At 37.7% G+C, this 16519-nt stretch overlaps 1 protein-coding gene across 4 annotated transcripts in view; it reads right to left on the reverse strand.

Moving 5' to 3' along the window:
• Window positions 1-16519, reverse strand: part of khdrbs2 (KH domain containing, RNA binding, signal transduction associated 2) — a 123588-nt gene that overhangs the window by 9566 nt on the left and 97503 nt on the right. For 3 of the 4 annotated variants that reach the window (XR_001480350.2, XR_001480349.2, XM_015363141.2), the window contains exons 8-10: window positions 14712-14770; window positions 10809-10895; window positions 8750-8800 (exon numbers count right to left, since the gene is read on the reverse strand). Coding sequence is in view for 2 of the 4 variants with exons in the window: in XM_015363141.2 (XP_015218627.1) it covers window positions 8757-8800; window positions 10809-10895; window positions 14712-14770 (190 nt within the window). In the remaining 2 variants the exon portion in view is untranslated. Of the gene's footprint in view, window positions 1-8749; window positions 8801-9816; window positions 10896-14711; window positions 14771-16519 lie in introns of those variants that run through there. The other variant, XM_006638696.3, reaches the window with a different exon arrangement.

Here is a 16519-nt window from a genome sequence, read left to right on the forward strand (position 1 = left end):
GATAGGTTTGTGGATAACTTGTTCCACTTACATTGTTCTTAACATTAACAAAGAACAGACATTTGGTACCGTGCTGAGCTTATTACGGTATAGGAAGTGATATCTCCTTCTTGGAATACAGACTTTTCCCATGGCAGGAGACCTTTAGCATACGGGAATCCTCTACTGTCAGGGAGTCTCTGACTGGGCTCAGAAGGCAGTGAGTCTGTTACAGTTACCGCTTTGGAGCCCAGATACCTCTGGATTGAAAATTGTATCACTATGGGACCAACACGCTAATGCTGTCATCACAGACAACTGCAATGGGCTGGACTCTTCGAGCTGCACCAGAGGATTGGTGGAACATCTCTCTTCATCTCCTGATGTCTATCCAGAGGCCTGTCGGAGTTGGGAGTCAATGCTGCCAGGATTGCATTAATACTCTGGGAGACCAGTACCTGCTGCTTTGTAATATTATTTTGCCAGTGTGTCGCAACTCATATTGAAAACAAATGATACTTACAAAAATACAGAATTATGGAAGCAATTTCTGGGTGTGATTTTTTTATGTTTAAGATATTTGATTAAATCCATTTTGTTGCATTTCTTTTCTTAATTAGTATATAAGGCACCTGTAATTTGCATTACTAATTACAATATCTAAAACAAATGCAAAAGTAATTGAATTGGAGATGTTTAGATGCAGTCTACTTCTCAAATTTCTTTATTTCTGCACTTTTGCACATGCCTGTTATTGCCTTCATTAACATTAGAATCCAGATAAGAGGCTATATTAATCAAATATGTTATCATGAATCATTAAGAAGGCATCATTTGTCTTATGACTGAAAATGACTTGACATTAAAAACAAATGACAACTATTTGTCACTATCATGACCTCCATGATATATCTAAATGCAATTTCATATAAATGAGCCACAATCCGTCTTGTAATGGGGCATTTATTAGTCCACACAACATCAACTTTAATTGCTTCTGCCTGGAAGTAGCAGGTTGAATGTATATAAAACTACAGTCAGCTATCTGGTTTAATAGCAGCCCTCTTAATGTACTGCTATTGCAAAGAGTAACTGTTCCTTTGTGCTCCTGTGACTTAAGGTCTTCAGTGCTTTAATGGGACCAATAAACTGATCACAAGGGAAGCTTCACCTAAATAAAGGAAAACAAACACCAGGCTCTTATTACTGACATGACAAAGGGATTATATTTGGCTCATTTTGCTTATAAGCAGCTGTAATTGGTAGTAAAAAATATGCTTTTACAGCAGTGAAGCATTTGTGTTACATTACTAATGTAAATTATTTTGGGCAAATACAGTAAGCATATTTAATGGATTCAGGCAAAACTCTCTTCATTAATTCAGGCTTTTGATCTACTTGCTACTAATGATGTATTACAAGCTAGTACTTCACTGACACAAAGGCCATTAATCATTAATATTCCTTGGTCCCCAAAGTAACTGGACACAATTAGACTAGATGTCACTTGACTTTAAGGAGATTGTTTTTGCAGTGGCGAGGGGGGTCAGGAGAGGATTCAGTGTCGCACTCATCCGTTACCTTTAATGTCAGTGAGAGGAGTCCCCAGGAAGCGCACGCTCTTTGTTACCCAAATGACTGTTTATTTTTCCTTTGTACCCTTGTAAATTAGCATGGGACTCCTTAGCAGAGACAAATGAGATGCTAAGTATATGGGTTTCAAAGTTAGTTCTTGACAACTCCCTGCTAGGAGCACAACTGAGAAATGACAAAGTTACCACCTGTGCGGAGCTGATTAAAAGAGACTGGCTGTTTTAATTAGCGAGCCCAGAGCCTTTCATCCTTATGCCAAGCCTGTCCAGCAAAGTAATTCACTTGAATTGCTTTCTGAGTAGTGTGTTAATAAGATCACATCTGAAATAAAGCGCACACACAAATATACTTCATGTTTCAAGTATAAAGGTAAAGTGTGTTGTCTTCATTGAAGTGGCACTAATTTGCATTTCTAACTGCATTGTGTTTGGTTTCTCAATGTGACAGTTTTCCACATACGTTATGTATTTCGACCCTGGCACAACGTCGTGTATGCAAATGATTCTTAAAAGACCTTTAGACCTGGTTAGGACATCCTTTGTCTCTCTTACAACTGACGATATAAAGCAAAGAACGGAAAAGAAAATGTAAAAAAATGTCTAATATTGTAAATTAACATTTTACCACAAAGAATGTCAAATTCTCATTTTTTCCCAAACATATTTAGCTAATTTTGCTTATACCTGTATTTCGCGTGCTGTAACAACAGAAGTCATCATGCTCAAATACTGATTGTCTACCCATGCTGTCCAGTATCTTCACAAATTATTGCTTGAGCACATATGTTTATACATACAGTACAATGAGTAGCAGAGCAAAGTGCAATACTGTGGCACGAGTGCCGTGGCGGTGCAGTGGGCTGCATTGGTGCCTCACAGCTCTGGTGCCCTGGGTTCAATTTCTGGTGTCCTGTCTGAGCGCAGTTTGCTTGCTCTCCCTGTGTCTGTGTGAGCTTACAAAGACATGCTGGGAGGTTAATGGGCTTCTGGGAGAACTGGCCCTGGTGTGAGATTGTGTCTGTGTGTGCCCTGCAATGGACCGGCGTCCTGTCCAAGATCTACTCCACTTTATGCTTTGCTCAATCCTGCCCCCCACAGCCCTGTGCCGGATAAGCAGATAAAAAATGGATGAATGGATTAATTTTGTAGAAACGTGTCTGACTGATTGCACAGCCTTTCATTCAATTTTTTCTAACAATTCGACCTTAACTCATGAGACAGCATCCCACCCCAGGAACACCAGGGATGAAGACAGAGTTGTTTCAGAGTCATGTTAGTGTGGCTTGGGTGCACACAGTACCTAGAGAACTACATTTAGAAAAAAAAACAGATCAGCATTCTTTTATTATTGCTGTTAAAAGAGTTTTAACAGTAGAGTTCAGAAACTTGCATTTATTGAAGATGAAGACATGTCAGTGTTGGTTTTTGCTCTGGATTTTCCTCCTAAAGATCAGGGTAGCAGATATAGGCACTGCAAAATATTTCATCTCTCATTTCCAGTTCACTGTGGGCTGAGCTCTTGGGTAGAAAAGCCCCTTTGTTTATCAATATATGAGGGATAATTTACAGCACTCTTATCTTGCAGGAAGTTAATGTGGTATTAATTCCCTGATTCATTTTTATTCTGATGATTAATATCTTAATGCCACCCAGCATATTAAAAGATAATTTTACAGCTGACGTTTTGTCATATAATAATCACCAAATCCCTGCTCTGCATATCTGTGATAAGAGCCCTACCTTACCCCATAAAAAGTGATAGATTTAAACACTGTAGTATCCAATGTTCACATCTAACCTACTGTAGCACAGACATAATAGGACACCTCTTTAATAATAAAATAGTGTAACATCAGGGCTGACTGCCAATAAACTCACTGGCACTCAGTAGAATGGAAAGCGCTACTGTGCCAAGCCAGCTGTCCTTCAATGCCACAACATCCCAATACAGGAGAGTAGCCCGACAGAACAGAATTAATTATGGCTGAATGTCAGACTTGATAATTACCTTACTTTCTAAAAGATAGACATTCACTTTAGTGTATCTGTTGATTTTTCTAGGTTTAGTAACTACAATGCCATTCATTAGCAAAGACAAGCATTCACCTTTCTTATACTGACACAGCTTTTTTAATGTGTTTTTACAAACAAAATGTGTTGCTTTCTGCTATATTGCAGGGGACAGCCTAACAACAGAAGAAGACATTATTGTATACAGATATGCCAGTCCTTGGAGTTCCAATAAAGTGAATGTTTTTGACACTTCTGTATTTCAGAGATGGTTAAGTTTAGATAATGCTTATTTGATTAACACGTTTGGATTGAAGGCTTTAGCCAGATAGCAGTACACTACATCCCTGTGCTTAATAATTAAGCAAGGAGCTTTAACTTTGTTTACTGTATTGATAGCTGCAGATAGATACGTCTGGCAGGAACAACATTTTCCTGAGCTTTTGAGACTTCTCTCAGGTTGCATCACTTCGTGTAATACAACAAACAAAGCCTGTCAGGGTTTTTGTTAAGTGATATAAATTAATCTATAAATTACTTTACAAAACAATGAATATGCAGAGATATAATAAGAAATTCCCATATACGTTTCCTGCAAGGAAAGACAGTAGCATATTGTACATAATTAAATTGTCTTTTGAACAGGCTCTTGGTTGGTGCAACCACGAATATGGATGGATGGACTTTAGGCTAAAATCATTGTTTTATGATGGTCTTGACTGCATTGCTAAAAGGCAAACTCAGAAAAGTGTCAAGACTAAAAAATTAAGTCATCTTCAGGGTCTTTAAAACTTTGAAAATATTTTTTTGCCTGCAAACAGTACGTCTTCATTGTTTAACCTGACAGCTGTGTTCCATACCAGACCAAGGAAGCCCTGCATTTTTCATCAGATAACTTCAAATTTCTCTCTCACTTCTGTTTTTATCTGCACATTTCCTAACTGATGCTTTCACTTGTATATCCAATAATGAAGTGTGTGGTTGTGAATTCATCTTATCAAAAAATGAATTCCTCCTATCAGCCTTTGCTCAGCCCTTCCACCTCTTCCCTCTACAGCTCAATTTTAATTATTGTTGGTCATTCTGCCTTAATAATTCTGCCTCTGGTTCTTTGTAAAGATGTGATACTGAGCTGCATCTAAAGCACAAGGCACTACAGAACTGAAATACACAGGAAGATACATTCAGAAAGACAAGGTAAATGCAGAGAAGATATTCAAATACAGAGTGCAGCAATTGCACTGTTTAAAATGAAGACCAGGTTTTCATCTACACAACGGAGACTAGTATTTGATTATTCTCTTTGTATCCCTAGACATGATAAACATTTTGTTCATTGCTAGCTTCAATTTTAAGCACAATGAAAAGAGAGAGCACTATTGTATGGATTGAGCTCCAAATTTCTTATTATAGCAACCAAGAATAGCAATTTTTCAGTGAAATCCCTAGCGACCACCTTGAGTTTGAAATGATAAAGCTACGAAGTGGTTAAATTGCCTAACTTTTCTCACACAGCATGCTGTGCTTTGACTAGTGCTTTAGTGCTTTTGACTAGTGCTTTGACTAGTGCTTTAGTAATTATTCCACTAATACTTCGGTACATTCTGTCCAGCAAAGGGGCATTTACACTTGTACACCTCTCCTTAGAAGTGTGAAGTGGTTAAATTGCCTAACTTTTCTCACACAGCATGCAGTGCTTTGACTAGTGCTTTAGTGCAGTATTTATTAGTTCTGCATGTGGTCCCAACTGGTTTGGTGCATGCTACCAATATATGGAGAGATACACAGAGCTGTACCAGCTGTTAATGCACATTTTACTGGTGTTGCCTCCCTGCTTTGTTTGTTCTGTAATATGTGTGATGGGAATTGTAATTAAATAATGTATTACCACGCAATGTAAACCTAATCTATGTACATTGTAGAATAATTCCACGAATACTTCGGTACATTCTGTCCAGCAAAGGGGCATTTACACTTGTACACCTCTCCTTAGAAGTGTGAATTCTCCTTAGAAGTGTGTTCTTTCTAATCTAAAGACTTGCTTATTCTGTGCTTAGGGTGCGTTAATGCTGTGGTGTATAATGACATTATTGACTGCTCACAGTAAATAAAAAATAAAAAAGGTTTAAAGAATACAGGTATGCAAATAAAAATCATATTTAATTTATTTCTGTGGCATGGCTGACTTTAAAGTGTTTCTCGTTTTCTTTGCTTTTTCAGACTCATCTCTCAGATTGAGTTTTGGAAGGCAGCAATGTGATTTTCAGAATATACCCTCATCTCTTGAGGGGACAGCAGAATGCATTACAGTCCTTGTTCCACAGCATTTCCACAACAAAGATCCTGAATACATATTCTTTGCTGGTGTATTTCTGTTAGTGTTAATGTATCTTATGTAATTTAATAGTTGAAATAATCTAATGTAAAGTCATTTTTCTAACCAAATCTGGAGTACAAACCTAAATACAATGCTAAAACAATAGAAAACTGTCATAAATAGTTGCTCTCTAGGTGACATAATTAAACAAGAAAAGGATCTCTTGTGAAATGAAAACACACTCTTAATCCAGATGGATCAGTTATTTATGCAGCTACATCTCTAAAATGTTAATATAAAGGGGTATTAAGATATTGTAACAGGGTATTTGTCATTCCTGCCTTCATAAATCTATAAAACAGCTATCCAAAGAGAAAAAACACAGTAACAGCAGATCCATTTTAAATAAAGAAAATGCACTTTATCTCAATATCCCCTTAAAACAGAGATGCAGGAAAAAACTACAAATACAATTTAAAATGCACAAATACATTGATTTTCTCCTTGTACGAGAGGATCTCTTTTACTCTCCTAGTGGCTATTGCTTACTAGTAAAGGTAAGCATTGCTTACAGGAATCCAATATCATGGAAAGATTTTTCTTGGAAAAATCTCTCATATAATGTATACAAGACAACAGAGGAAGGAGCAACATCAGGGTGTCTTTGGTCTTGCTGACACTTTAATCTAACCCCCCCCCCCCGTGAATAAAGGGAAGGTAAAAAAATGGGATGAACATCTGCTTACTGCACAACTTTAAGGAACCTTAACGTTGAAAATTGCTTGCCTGGGCTGCTTAGATTGAGAGTAATATAAATCACCATGAGTATTTTCAAGACAATATGTAATTGACCATACGTAATGGGTTTTGTGTATGTTTTGTTCATTGCAAATCTTTATCTTCATGGTCTTATACCTTGTACATACCATTATGATCCTACAGTAGGTGTTGTTTAAAACCAGGAATTATCAATATCCAGAACATTCCAAATTGATTGTTAAATCCTGTCAGTTTCAGAAAAGTACATCATTAGGCCTCTTATCTTTGGTTCCTGACTTATGTTTCAAATAGCAGCACCACTGAACCTGAACTCATGACTGAAATCCTGTTATGTCAGAGCTGGCTTGTACAGCTTACATATAGGGTAGAGTCTTGTATGAAGAGTGCTGTGTAAGATTAAATTGTATTGTACAGCAATCCCGTTTGTGAGAACTTGCCAGGTAAATTACAGCTAAGTACATCAGTCTCTGTTAAAGAAGATTAAATATAGCTGAGCAGTTTCTTGAGTGTTCAGCTAAAATTGCAAAGTGATCTGGCTACAGGACTAACTGGTGAATTAGCTAAGAGATGCTTCAAAACACATTGTAAATTACTTATAAGCATGTTATTATTGTGTTAGAAGCAATACAATTTAAAAGCACATATTAATTTCTATGTACTGTGATACAGAGTGCATATACAGTAAGTAGATTTATACCTTCTGTATGTAGAAGGAAGGAAATGTGGTTCCTTTGAAGTAATCCACATTTTTAAAATCAAACCTTAAAAGGGCCCTACAAATAATTTTGGCCAAACTTAATTCTCAGAAACCTGCAGGAACAAGATTAGAAAAGCAGACGATCGATTGGGATAAATCCAATTTCTCACTGAGGTAGAACATTAAAAAGGAAATACCATGCATTCAGTGTTGTATGAGAAAAATCAAGGAAGCTTAAAGCAAAATACCTCATGGAAAACAAAAGGCTTTTGTTCTGACACTATGAGGTGATGCGGTTTTCGGGACTTTGTTTTTCTGGTCCAGCATTCATTTTCTCAGTTCAGCTACATCCCAAAAGTCATGGGCTGCTTTTTAGGATCGTGACTATACAGGGAAACACAATCAAGGCTTAACCAGACTCAGTTTTATTTTGTTAACACCAGTCTTTTTACAGGAGCTCAGTTTAGGTGTTGTGGAGAGTACTTTAGTGGTGTAATACTATCAGTAATGTATAATTTTATGCATGTTGTCATTTTCAATTATTTTGCAGGAAGATTCTAAGAACTCCAAAATATTTCCAGTAGATGGTGCTAACTATATTAATCAGAGAGAATGTATTCAACAGTCTCCATTCGTCATTCTCAAGCACCTAATTGGCTAATTTGTACTGTAGGTGCAGCCTGTGAGGCAAACAGGAAGATGTACGGTATTAGTTAAGATTATGAAACATAAAATTATAAACTTTAAATATGCCGTATCATAAAAATAATTTATCAGAGAGAAAAATGAGTCAAATTATTGGTAGTAAAATTCTGGTACAACCAGGAACATGCCATCATTTTAACAATTCATTTGAGAAAAGAGATGAATGCAGCACACAGCACCTTCCAGCTGTGGTGAAACCCTCTTTGTCAAAGGGCCAGCCTCCCACTGCAGACTGCAGCTCTATTACAGCAGCTTCGGAGAATGACGTGACCACAACTGCCTCATCTCACCACAAGACCCGTAATGTACTGTATAAGTCTCATATGTGATGATGGCAAACTGTTTTGCGCAGTTAGTTAACTTTGAAGAATGATAAATCTTCTAACAAACATGTGCACTACAAAAAAAATATATCAGATTGTTCTGTGAAACACATTTTTTGGAGGAGCTTTACCCTAATTAATAGCAACATTCCCATTCAATCTGTGTTTCATACACGTTGTCCCAATTAAGTGACTAGATTGTTGATATTTTAGATAATTAGATATTTTGTTGATTTCTTCTTGTCAATGCAATGCTGAAAAACCTTGCACACAAAAAGAAATGCAAAATAATATTACTCCAACTTTGGCACAACAAGCAGAGAAGACAAAGGAATATGTTGCTTACCTGTCATTTATATTCTGGCTTCCACTGTGTTGGTCTCCAGATATTTGATCCCTGTAGGAAGACAACATGTAATTTAGATGGAAACACCTCAAATGCATTAAAAAGCAAACACAAATTGAAATTTTACAACAATTTTCTTAAAGAACAAAATATAAAATACATAATGTTAGCATGCAAATTAACCTGAAAGACTTTCACAAAGCAAAATGAGGTTAAAATCCTGTTACTATCAAAAAAGTAAACCAATCAGGGGAGTAAAAGAAATCACCATCATGAGTAATATGAGTTACACTTATAGGATGGACCCTTTTGATTGCCCTAAGCCATTTCTTGCAATCATTTTTTTTCTGGAGAAACTTAGGTTAGGCATCTGAAGTTTAGAAAGACAGTCATTAACATTAGTTTTAGTTTGGTTTATAGATTGCAGGGTTATATTTTTGCATAATATTGAAGTCACTAGTTAATATTAATTAGCGGTTTTAATAAGCCTGTACACCTATTTGCTTTGGTTAGGTTTGGAAGGTTTACTTTTTTAACTATTAGTAACTTTATCATTTATAATTGGTGTTGCATACGCAAAATTATAGTTATTATTAATGTTACCTGATTAACGTTTATTCATCCTTTGAGTCCTGCGATATTTTTCCTTAATAAGCATCAGCAATCAGGTCTGATAGAAAAGAAAATTCAGCTTTCTACACTGCCTTCAATGGTGGTGATATTTAGCACTGAAAATTACAAATACATTTCCTGAGGTGGAATAACAGCAAGAATAAGAAACAGCTGGGCAGTGACTCTTGATGATTTGCTGGTAAAGACACTGTACTCTAAATAATGCATTCCACTCCGTCCACTGAGTGAAGACAGAAATGTGACTCTATGCAATGTTCACATGTTTGATGGGATATTGAATGTGCTGGGCAACTCAAAGGTTGAAGGCATTTAGACAGTCTAATAGTGGTAAGTGGCAGTCTTACCTCATTAATCTCCATTACATTCTCACGAGAGACGTGCTAATGCAAACAAGTCAATCAGAGTTTGTGTTTAGTAAGATCAAGCTTAGAGGATAGTTTAAAATCCATTTATTGTTCTAAACAGTTTCTTCCATTAACATGTTGCACATTTATATGACTAATCAAGATTCAAGGAACAGTTTAGCTCGTTAACTTTTAAATTATTTAACAATCATGGCGTATTAATACAGCTTTTCTATCTTTACACAAATGGTCTTAAGACAAAATTTCTAAAAATCATATTTTTGTGGTTGTTGAAGGTTTTTATGTATCAAAACATTTTAGCCATTTCCTGAAGGAGAAATAAAGCAGGCAATTTAATGCTAGAAACAAGTAATTCCAAAATTTAAATTTTTACAAAAAGATTTCAGCTTTATTGACAAATTATGGCAAAACATATTCGACATTTTATGGTCACCTATTTAGAGAAGCTTACACATGGTGCTTTATGTCCTCTTTTTATTCTTTTTTTAAACAAATACAGGTTAAACACCGAACAGAGCACTTAAAGTTAGCTACATACATAGCTGATTGCTTTCAACTCCAATAAAAAAGCATTTTTAAATTAAATTTACAAACTCAATATTTAAACATCATAAAACTAACAAATATTAAAGGAAACAGATTATCTACAACTTGGTTATCATCATTTTCAAAGGTTGCAGTTTGGTCTTGCCTCTTGAATGGGAAACCAGGTTTGCTAGTGAGCATCTGGAGGCATCAGATATGTAGCAACTTCATGCTTTTTTTCCGATTGAAGTACACACAACGATGGACAACCAAGAGAACAGCATTCCAGTGCATGGTTTTTTGACAAAACTTGTTTGCTTTTTTTTCACTTGTTTAAGTCCGGGTTATAAAATTGCAACGCTGACTTTGTTTCAGAGTTTTAGGTAATGCAAGATGTGCGCAAGGCGCCCAAGAGCAGAAATCCCAAGGGTAGAAAAGAAAGGGACTATTACTTGTCTTGCTTTTTGTGGGGACCACAGGGTACTAATGTAGTCTTTGAGTGAAGGCCATGGGCGTTGATCACCTTCAATATCTACCATAGGGGTGCTCTCTGTAGCCACCTCGCGATAACCTTGCTGGAGGGGCTTTGAGGCTAGGGCGGGCTGCAGTCCAGTCTTCTTCAGCTATAATTAAGACAAAATACAGGAAAAAATGAAGAATAGCTCATACAGTTTTACTCTAAGAAAATGGCTGCACCTGCAGGGAGAGACATTGGGTTATGACTGTACCAAATATTTATGATATTTTGCTTTGTTGCAGAAGCCTGCAGGAGACCTGCAGCAAGGAAGACTGTTGAGTACATATTTGTATTTTTGCGGTTGTTGTCAGAAAATAATTAAAACAAATTCAGCGTAGATACTTGGTTCCAAAAGAAATGCACAATGTCTCTGTTGACAATAGATGAGCCCAAGCAATAATTTTATGTCAACATTGACTGGAACTATTATAGAACTGATTCCTAAAAACAGAACCCATGCTCATAGGCGTACCTCATAAGATACAGCTGCAAATTACAACTGGATGGTGGGCACGTGCTCTGTCCAGAGCTGCAGATGATTAAAAATGAGTATCTGTATGCTCATTCATATTTTTAATGCACACCTTGCCTGTAATGGAAGCGTTCTTTCAGGACACTATGCAGATGACACAATCCAGGGTAGAGAGAGGAAAACACGGGGAAAAAAGCATGCAGGAGTCGGGATTGAAACAGGGGGCGTGTCCAAGGTGCGCTGGTGTTCGGGGGAGGTGTGGTCCAAGGGGGAATCCGAGACAAGGCAAAAGTCCAAAGCCGGGCAGTCCATCCAAGACAAATGGGATTAAAAACAGGAACTGGGTCAGGACCGGCACGGGAACAGGAACTAAAAACTTGACGGGACCAGGCGCTTCCAGGTTCGGATTCGCCTTGTACAGGAACCAATGCAGATCCCGGAACAGAGTAGGCGTCTGGCTTTTAAAGGGGGCTGGAACAGGGAGCAGGTGCGGGAGATTAGTAAAAAACAAGGAAGGGCTGGAGCGTCCTTAAGGGGTCCCACAGCTGCCACAGCTCTATAGCCATGAACAAGCACAACAAGTCACAGAACATTTCCCACTGCCGTTGTAAAATATGTGATGTTACAGTTCTTTCATTTAAGATGTCATTTAATGCCAGGCCCTACTGTAGTTTGACAGACCACTGGAACACAGAGCATATGTATATTACTTTTGCATAGCACTGTTTTCCTCCTCCTCTTCTTCTCCCACCACTGTCAGGGAACAGTCAGGTAGCATTTCCACCTCTTCCTCAGTTGCTTGGAACTTCAGGATCCTTCATCATTAGGACTCTTTCCTGAGTCAGGAATACCTTCCCAACTCCAAGTTGAGGCAGAGGCAGGAACTGCTAGTCTTCTTCATAATCATCCTTGCACCTCATTTTCCTGTGCTTTAGGCCAGGAATGTAGCACACTCTCCTCTGGTGTCTCCATCATATCCATTTCAAGCAAACAAGGTGTTTGTGTTTGCACAACAAATATTGCACATGCGGATACACTGTTGATTTTGGTACAGATCCCTGACTGCACTGTGTTATCTGCATTGGCCAATACACTTTTATGGGTATTTGGTGAAACATAATGCAATGGTTCTGTGGCACTCAGACAGCACTACACTTGTCCTTGCAGCATTCTGGTCCACTGCAGAGCATTAGACTTTGGATAGGTTGTGTAAATATCCTGATTTATTTTTATTTTTGTTTCATCCAAGGTGCACCATTTAAAATTCCTATGTAGCAAACATTTAAAAAATTAAGGATTAATTAATAATTAATAAAATAATTAATCAAACATTATTAAGCATTAAGTTAACTTACTTTACAACAAAAATGCACAGCAGCAAAAGCACGACAGAGAAAACAGCATATTTAAAAAAAAAATTCCAAAATATGGAATGTGCTGAAAAACTTTGTCTTCTGTAAGTTTGCAGAACAAAATGCCTTCAGACTAAACTAGCTCTGCAGGGATAGAAATCCATAGTTTCAAAGCCATCCTTTAGTTTAATTATATTATTTATTTTTGAATGCATATCATAACAGGTAACACATGACAGTAAAGGTACAATGCTCTCAGTATAATAACAGATCTGAAATTTTAGGTAACATCCATAGTAAATACATTTCCAAAACATCAGACCTTTCTCCTGTTCAAAGTTAGTTGCCTCTGGTGTATCTTGTATCATGAAAGCCAAGGTACTGCACTACCAGTAATACAGCTTTATTTCTAGGTCATTCAATTAAAGATATGTCAACCACACAATGACCTAATTCATATATTTTCTAATGTACAAGAGTTATTCTCTATACGTGTATTATGAAATAGTAATAGAACTAACTCATACAGTGTTTCTTGTGCAACAAGTCATCAAACTATGGATAAAACAAATGCAACTCTCCTCTCACCCTGCTGGGATTCAAAGCACACATACTGTAGCACCACTCCACAGACAGCTCCACCACTCCAAAAGCCCAGGGCCTGTGCCAGGCTGAGCTCCACCATGCAGGTTTCAGAGGGGAGATGATGTGACTGCTGTAACTCCCTCAGCAGACTGAGCCCTGTCACATGCGCACACTCACTGTGACAAGAAGAGCACCTTCCATGATAACATTCAGGTCTTACACTGGTGAACTAACGAGGTGTGTGATGCTGGACGAATTTGGGTCAAACACCATACAGGCGGCTGCAATTCTGTGGATCGACTGTGGACTTCATAGTCAGCAGAAAGCCACAACAGAAACTGTCCAGATAGGTAAGACCTTGTAGACATGGTGATCTCTGATAACTTACAGGAACCCAGAGGTTTTATGGTACAGTATGTAATGTTTCTTTAATTTCACAGCACACCACTCGCATAAACGTATTACTTTCATAACAGGTTTACGCACAATGCACATCTTGGAGATGAAAATCTAAAAGCAAAAGCCATAATGCACTTCTAAATAAACATGGCAACTCTTAACCAAGCTATGTTTTTACTACAAGATCAGACTAAAGACAACCTTGTAAAAATACTTAGCTCAATTATGAAACATTATCCTCAAGAACGGGTCAAAACCTTTTGCTTGACATCTCAAAAAGGCAAGGCACTGATGGGCAGCCTCTGAACTCTGTCAGTCTCTCTGTGCATCGCTACTCTGTCAAGTCGTGGGGGGAGACCCAAAGCCAGGGTGCTAGGTTCAAGCCACAAAGCTAACCTTAAGCTTTCCTTCCAGCACATCTCAACAAAGAGCTCTACACCCTGGGGATGGTATATCGATATGCAATTGTGTCACCCATCAGAAAGCACATTTAGGTTTCTTTGTGATAACCTCGCAAAGTGTTTCACTGCGATGTCCGATAATAACTGTATATTGACTGAAGGCTCCAACCTTCTTACAATGCATTAACTGACAAAAGATACAAGTAAATAGACCATAAAACTGTATTTATCTATGGCATCTATTTTAGAAAGATTTGAATGTATAAGCTTTTGTGTAAAGCTGAGTATGTAAATGGTTTAACGAATTTCAGCTCAACATCTTTGCCTTTGAAAAGAACAGTGTGTGGCTGTCCTGTGGTGCTTCGATCTGCTGCACATGACACTGGCCTTGCATCTGCAGTGTTGTCACATCAATAGAGCTGACACCTTGCGCGGAGAAACACTCGGGTACTAATCAGACTGCCTGCTGTCCCCATGGAGATCGATTTTAGACTGATGATTAATTGCTGGAGGAATTTTGTTCAAAATAGATCTGTACAGGGTTCTGGCCCCCAGAACCTTAAAGCTAAATCTCAAGCCTGAATCAAACAAAATCAATTTTGTCTGAAATCCAGAGGAAAAAGTAATGTAGGAACATTTTTGTTGATGTCAGTAACAGATTTCTTCCTTAGCTTAAGAATACAAGAAAGGAAAACCTGGACGCTAATCCTTACCATAACTATCGTAGGCGTCGTCACCTGTTCCATGGCCATATTCATAATATTCAGGAATGCTTAAAGGAAAAGAGAGCGAAATCAACCGCACAGTCACCACAGAGGCAGTGTGCAACACAGAGAGGGTGCAAACAGGAAGGACAAACTGGTCTGCTGCATTCTCAACGCCAACAGTTTTACAGTAAATTTAACCAGTTACCTCGCTGCCTTTAACATGCCAAAATGCTACTGGAGGTGAAAAGCATAATGTTTGTGAATAGAAAAAAAAAAGGTTGATTTTTTTTAGTGGTTTAGATGATAAACAGAAATACAATTAATTACAAAATATAGCCCTGACTATAATTTTCCTTCTTCGGAGCTCATGTGTCGACCATATAATGGGGCAAGCATAAATCATGAGTGAAAGATAAGGGCCTGAATTACACTCCTCCTGAAATATGGAAAGAAGCATGGATCAAATATTTAGTTGCCAAGTCATTTTCAAATGATATTCTAATGAAATGTAAGAATAGGTGCATTTTGGCAGTAGGTCAAAAGCAGACACAACAGTATTTTTTGAGTGACAGTGACAGTTTGGGGTTGACATTTTAAATAAGAGCAGCGCAGCTTTGATGCTTGAGGACTTCAGAGCCTTGCAGTTTTGACTTCCAGCGTCTCTGAAGAACCCTGTGTACTTGAAGACCTGGAAAGAGCACATTCAAATTGCTCCTACCAAGGTCACTTCTTGAGTGTCATCAGTCTCAGAAAAAGCTTTTTAAAACCCAGCTCCATCCCCACGAAACAATCCTGAACCCTTCAGTGTTGTTGTGAGGGCAGGGGCAAGAGCAATTTGAATATTCTCACCTTGCCTTGGGCAGGTTTATTTTTCTTAATCATTAGAAATTGAGCTCCAAACATTTTATGCAAACAAAAAGGGCCACAGAATATTTATATTATGAAAAACAGGGGATAGTGTTCAAATTTAACAATATAACCTCTTTAGTTTAGTATCATAAAAGCCCTCTAGTTCATAGAATGTTAAATAACTTATAAGATACTGCTCCAGGAATGGAGTTCCCTGGACAGGCACTATTATAATCAAAAACGTTCTTGTTTTTAATCGTAATTCTCATGGGTGACCTGAAACATATTATTTAGCACGTGTGGTATTGTGCAGGAGATTTGACACAGGATGACCTGACAAACAACTAGTTAATTGGTGCCAGAAGGAAAACATTGTTGAAAGAATAACCACTGTTGCACACTGTGAAAGGCAAAGCTGAAGATGGACAACAGAGCCACCCCTAAAAGACAAGCCTTATATTTCCAGCTTGGGGATACACCACAGCCATGTTATGCGTGTAAAAATGTGCATTCATCAAGCAGTGTAGCACCTTCTAAACTCTCATACTCTTGTGCTGGTTATAATTTGCAGTATGTGCATTTTGTTCCTTAAAGTAGGTACATGAACATATGTTGATATATGAATAAAAACTAAATTCATACTGCAGCCTCTAAACAGTCTCTTAATTTTCACCTGATGACACACACAGGATGTGAGCATCGTGACTGCATTCAAATTGGACAAGGCAAGGCAACCAATAAAAAAAATAAAATAAAATCTCTCCTACGTATTCAGGCATGTTCTTTTGTGCTATTGCTCACCTTCCTTCACATAACTGGAAGATGTTTAATTCTACCTTAAGAATAGCTAACGGAATAGCTAAACTGACAGAGAAAAAGGAGTGTATTGCATGGTCATAAACTGCTTTATTTTGAGTGCTTGTTCATTACAGCATTAGTACTTTCTCAGTGATTTCTAAACACTG

Source organism: Lepisosteus oculatus, chromosome 17, assembly GCF_040954835.1.
Source record: "Lepisosteus oculatus isolate fLepOcu1 chromosome 17, fLepOcu1.hap2, whole genome shotgun sequence".
NCBI lineage: Eukaryota > Metazoa > Chordata > Actinopteri > Semionotiformes > Lepisosteidae > Lepisosteus > Lepisosteus oculatus.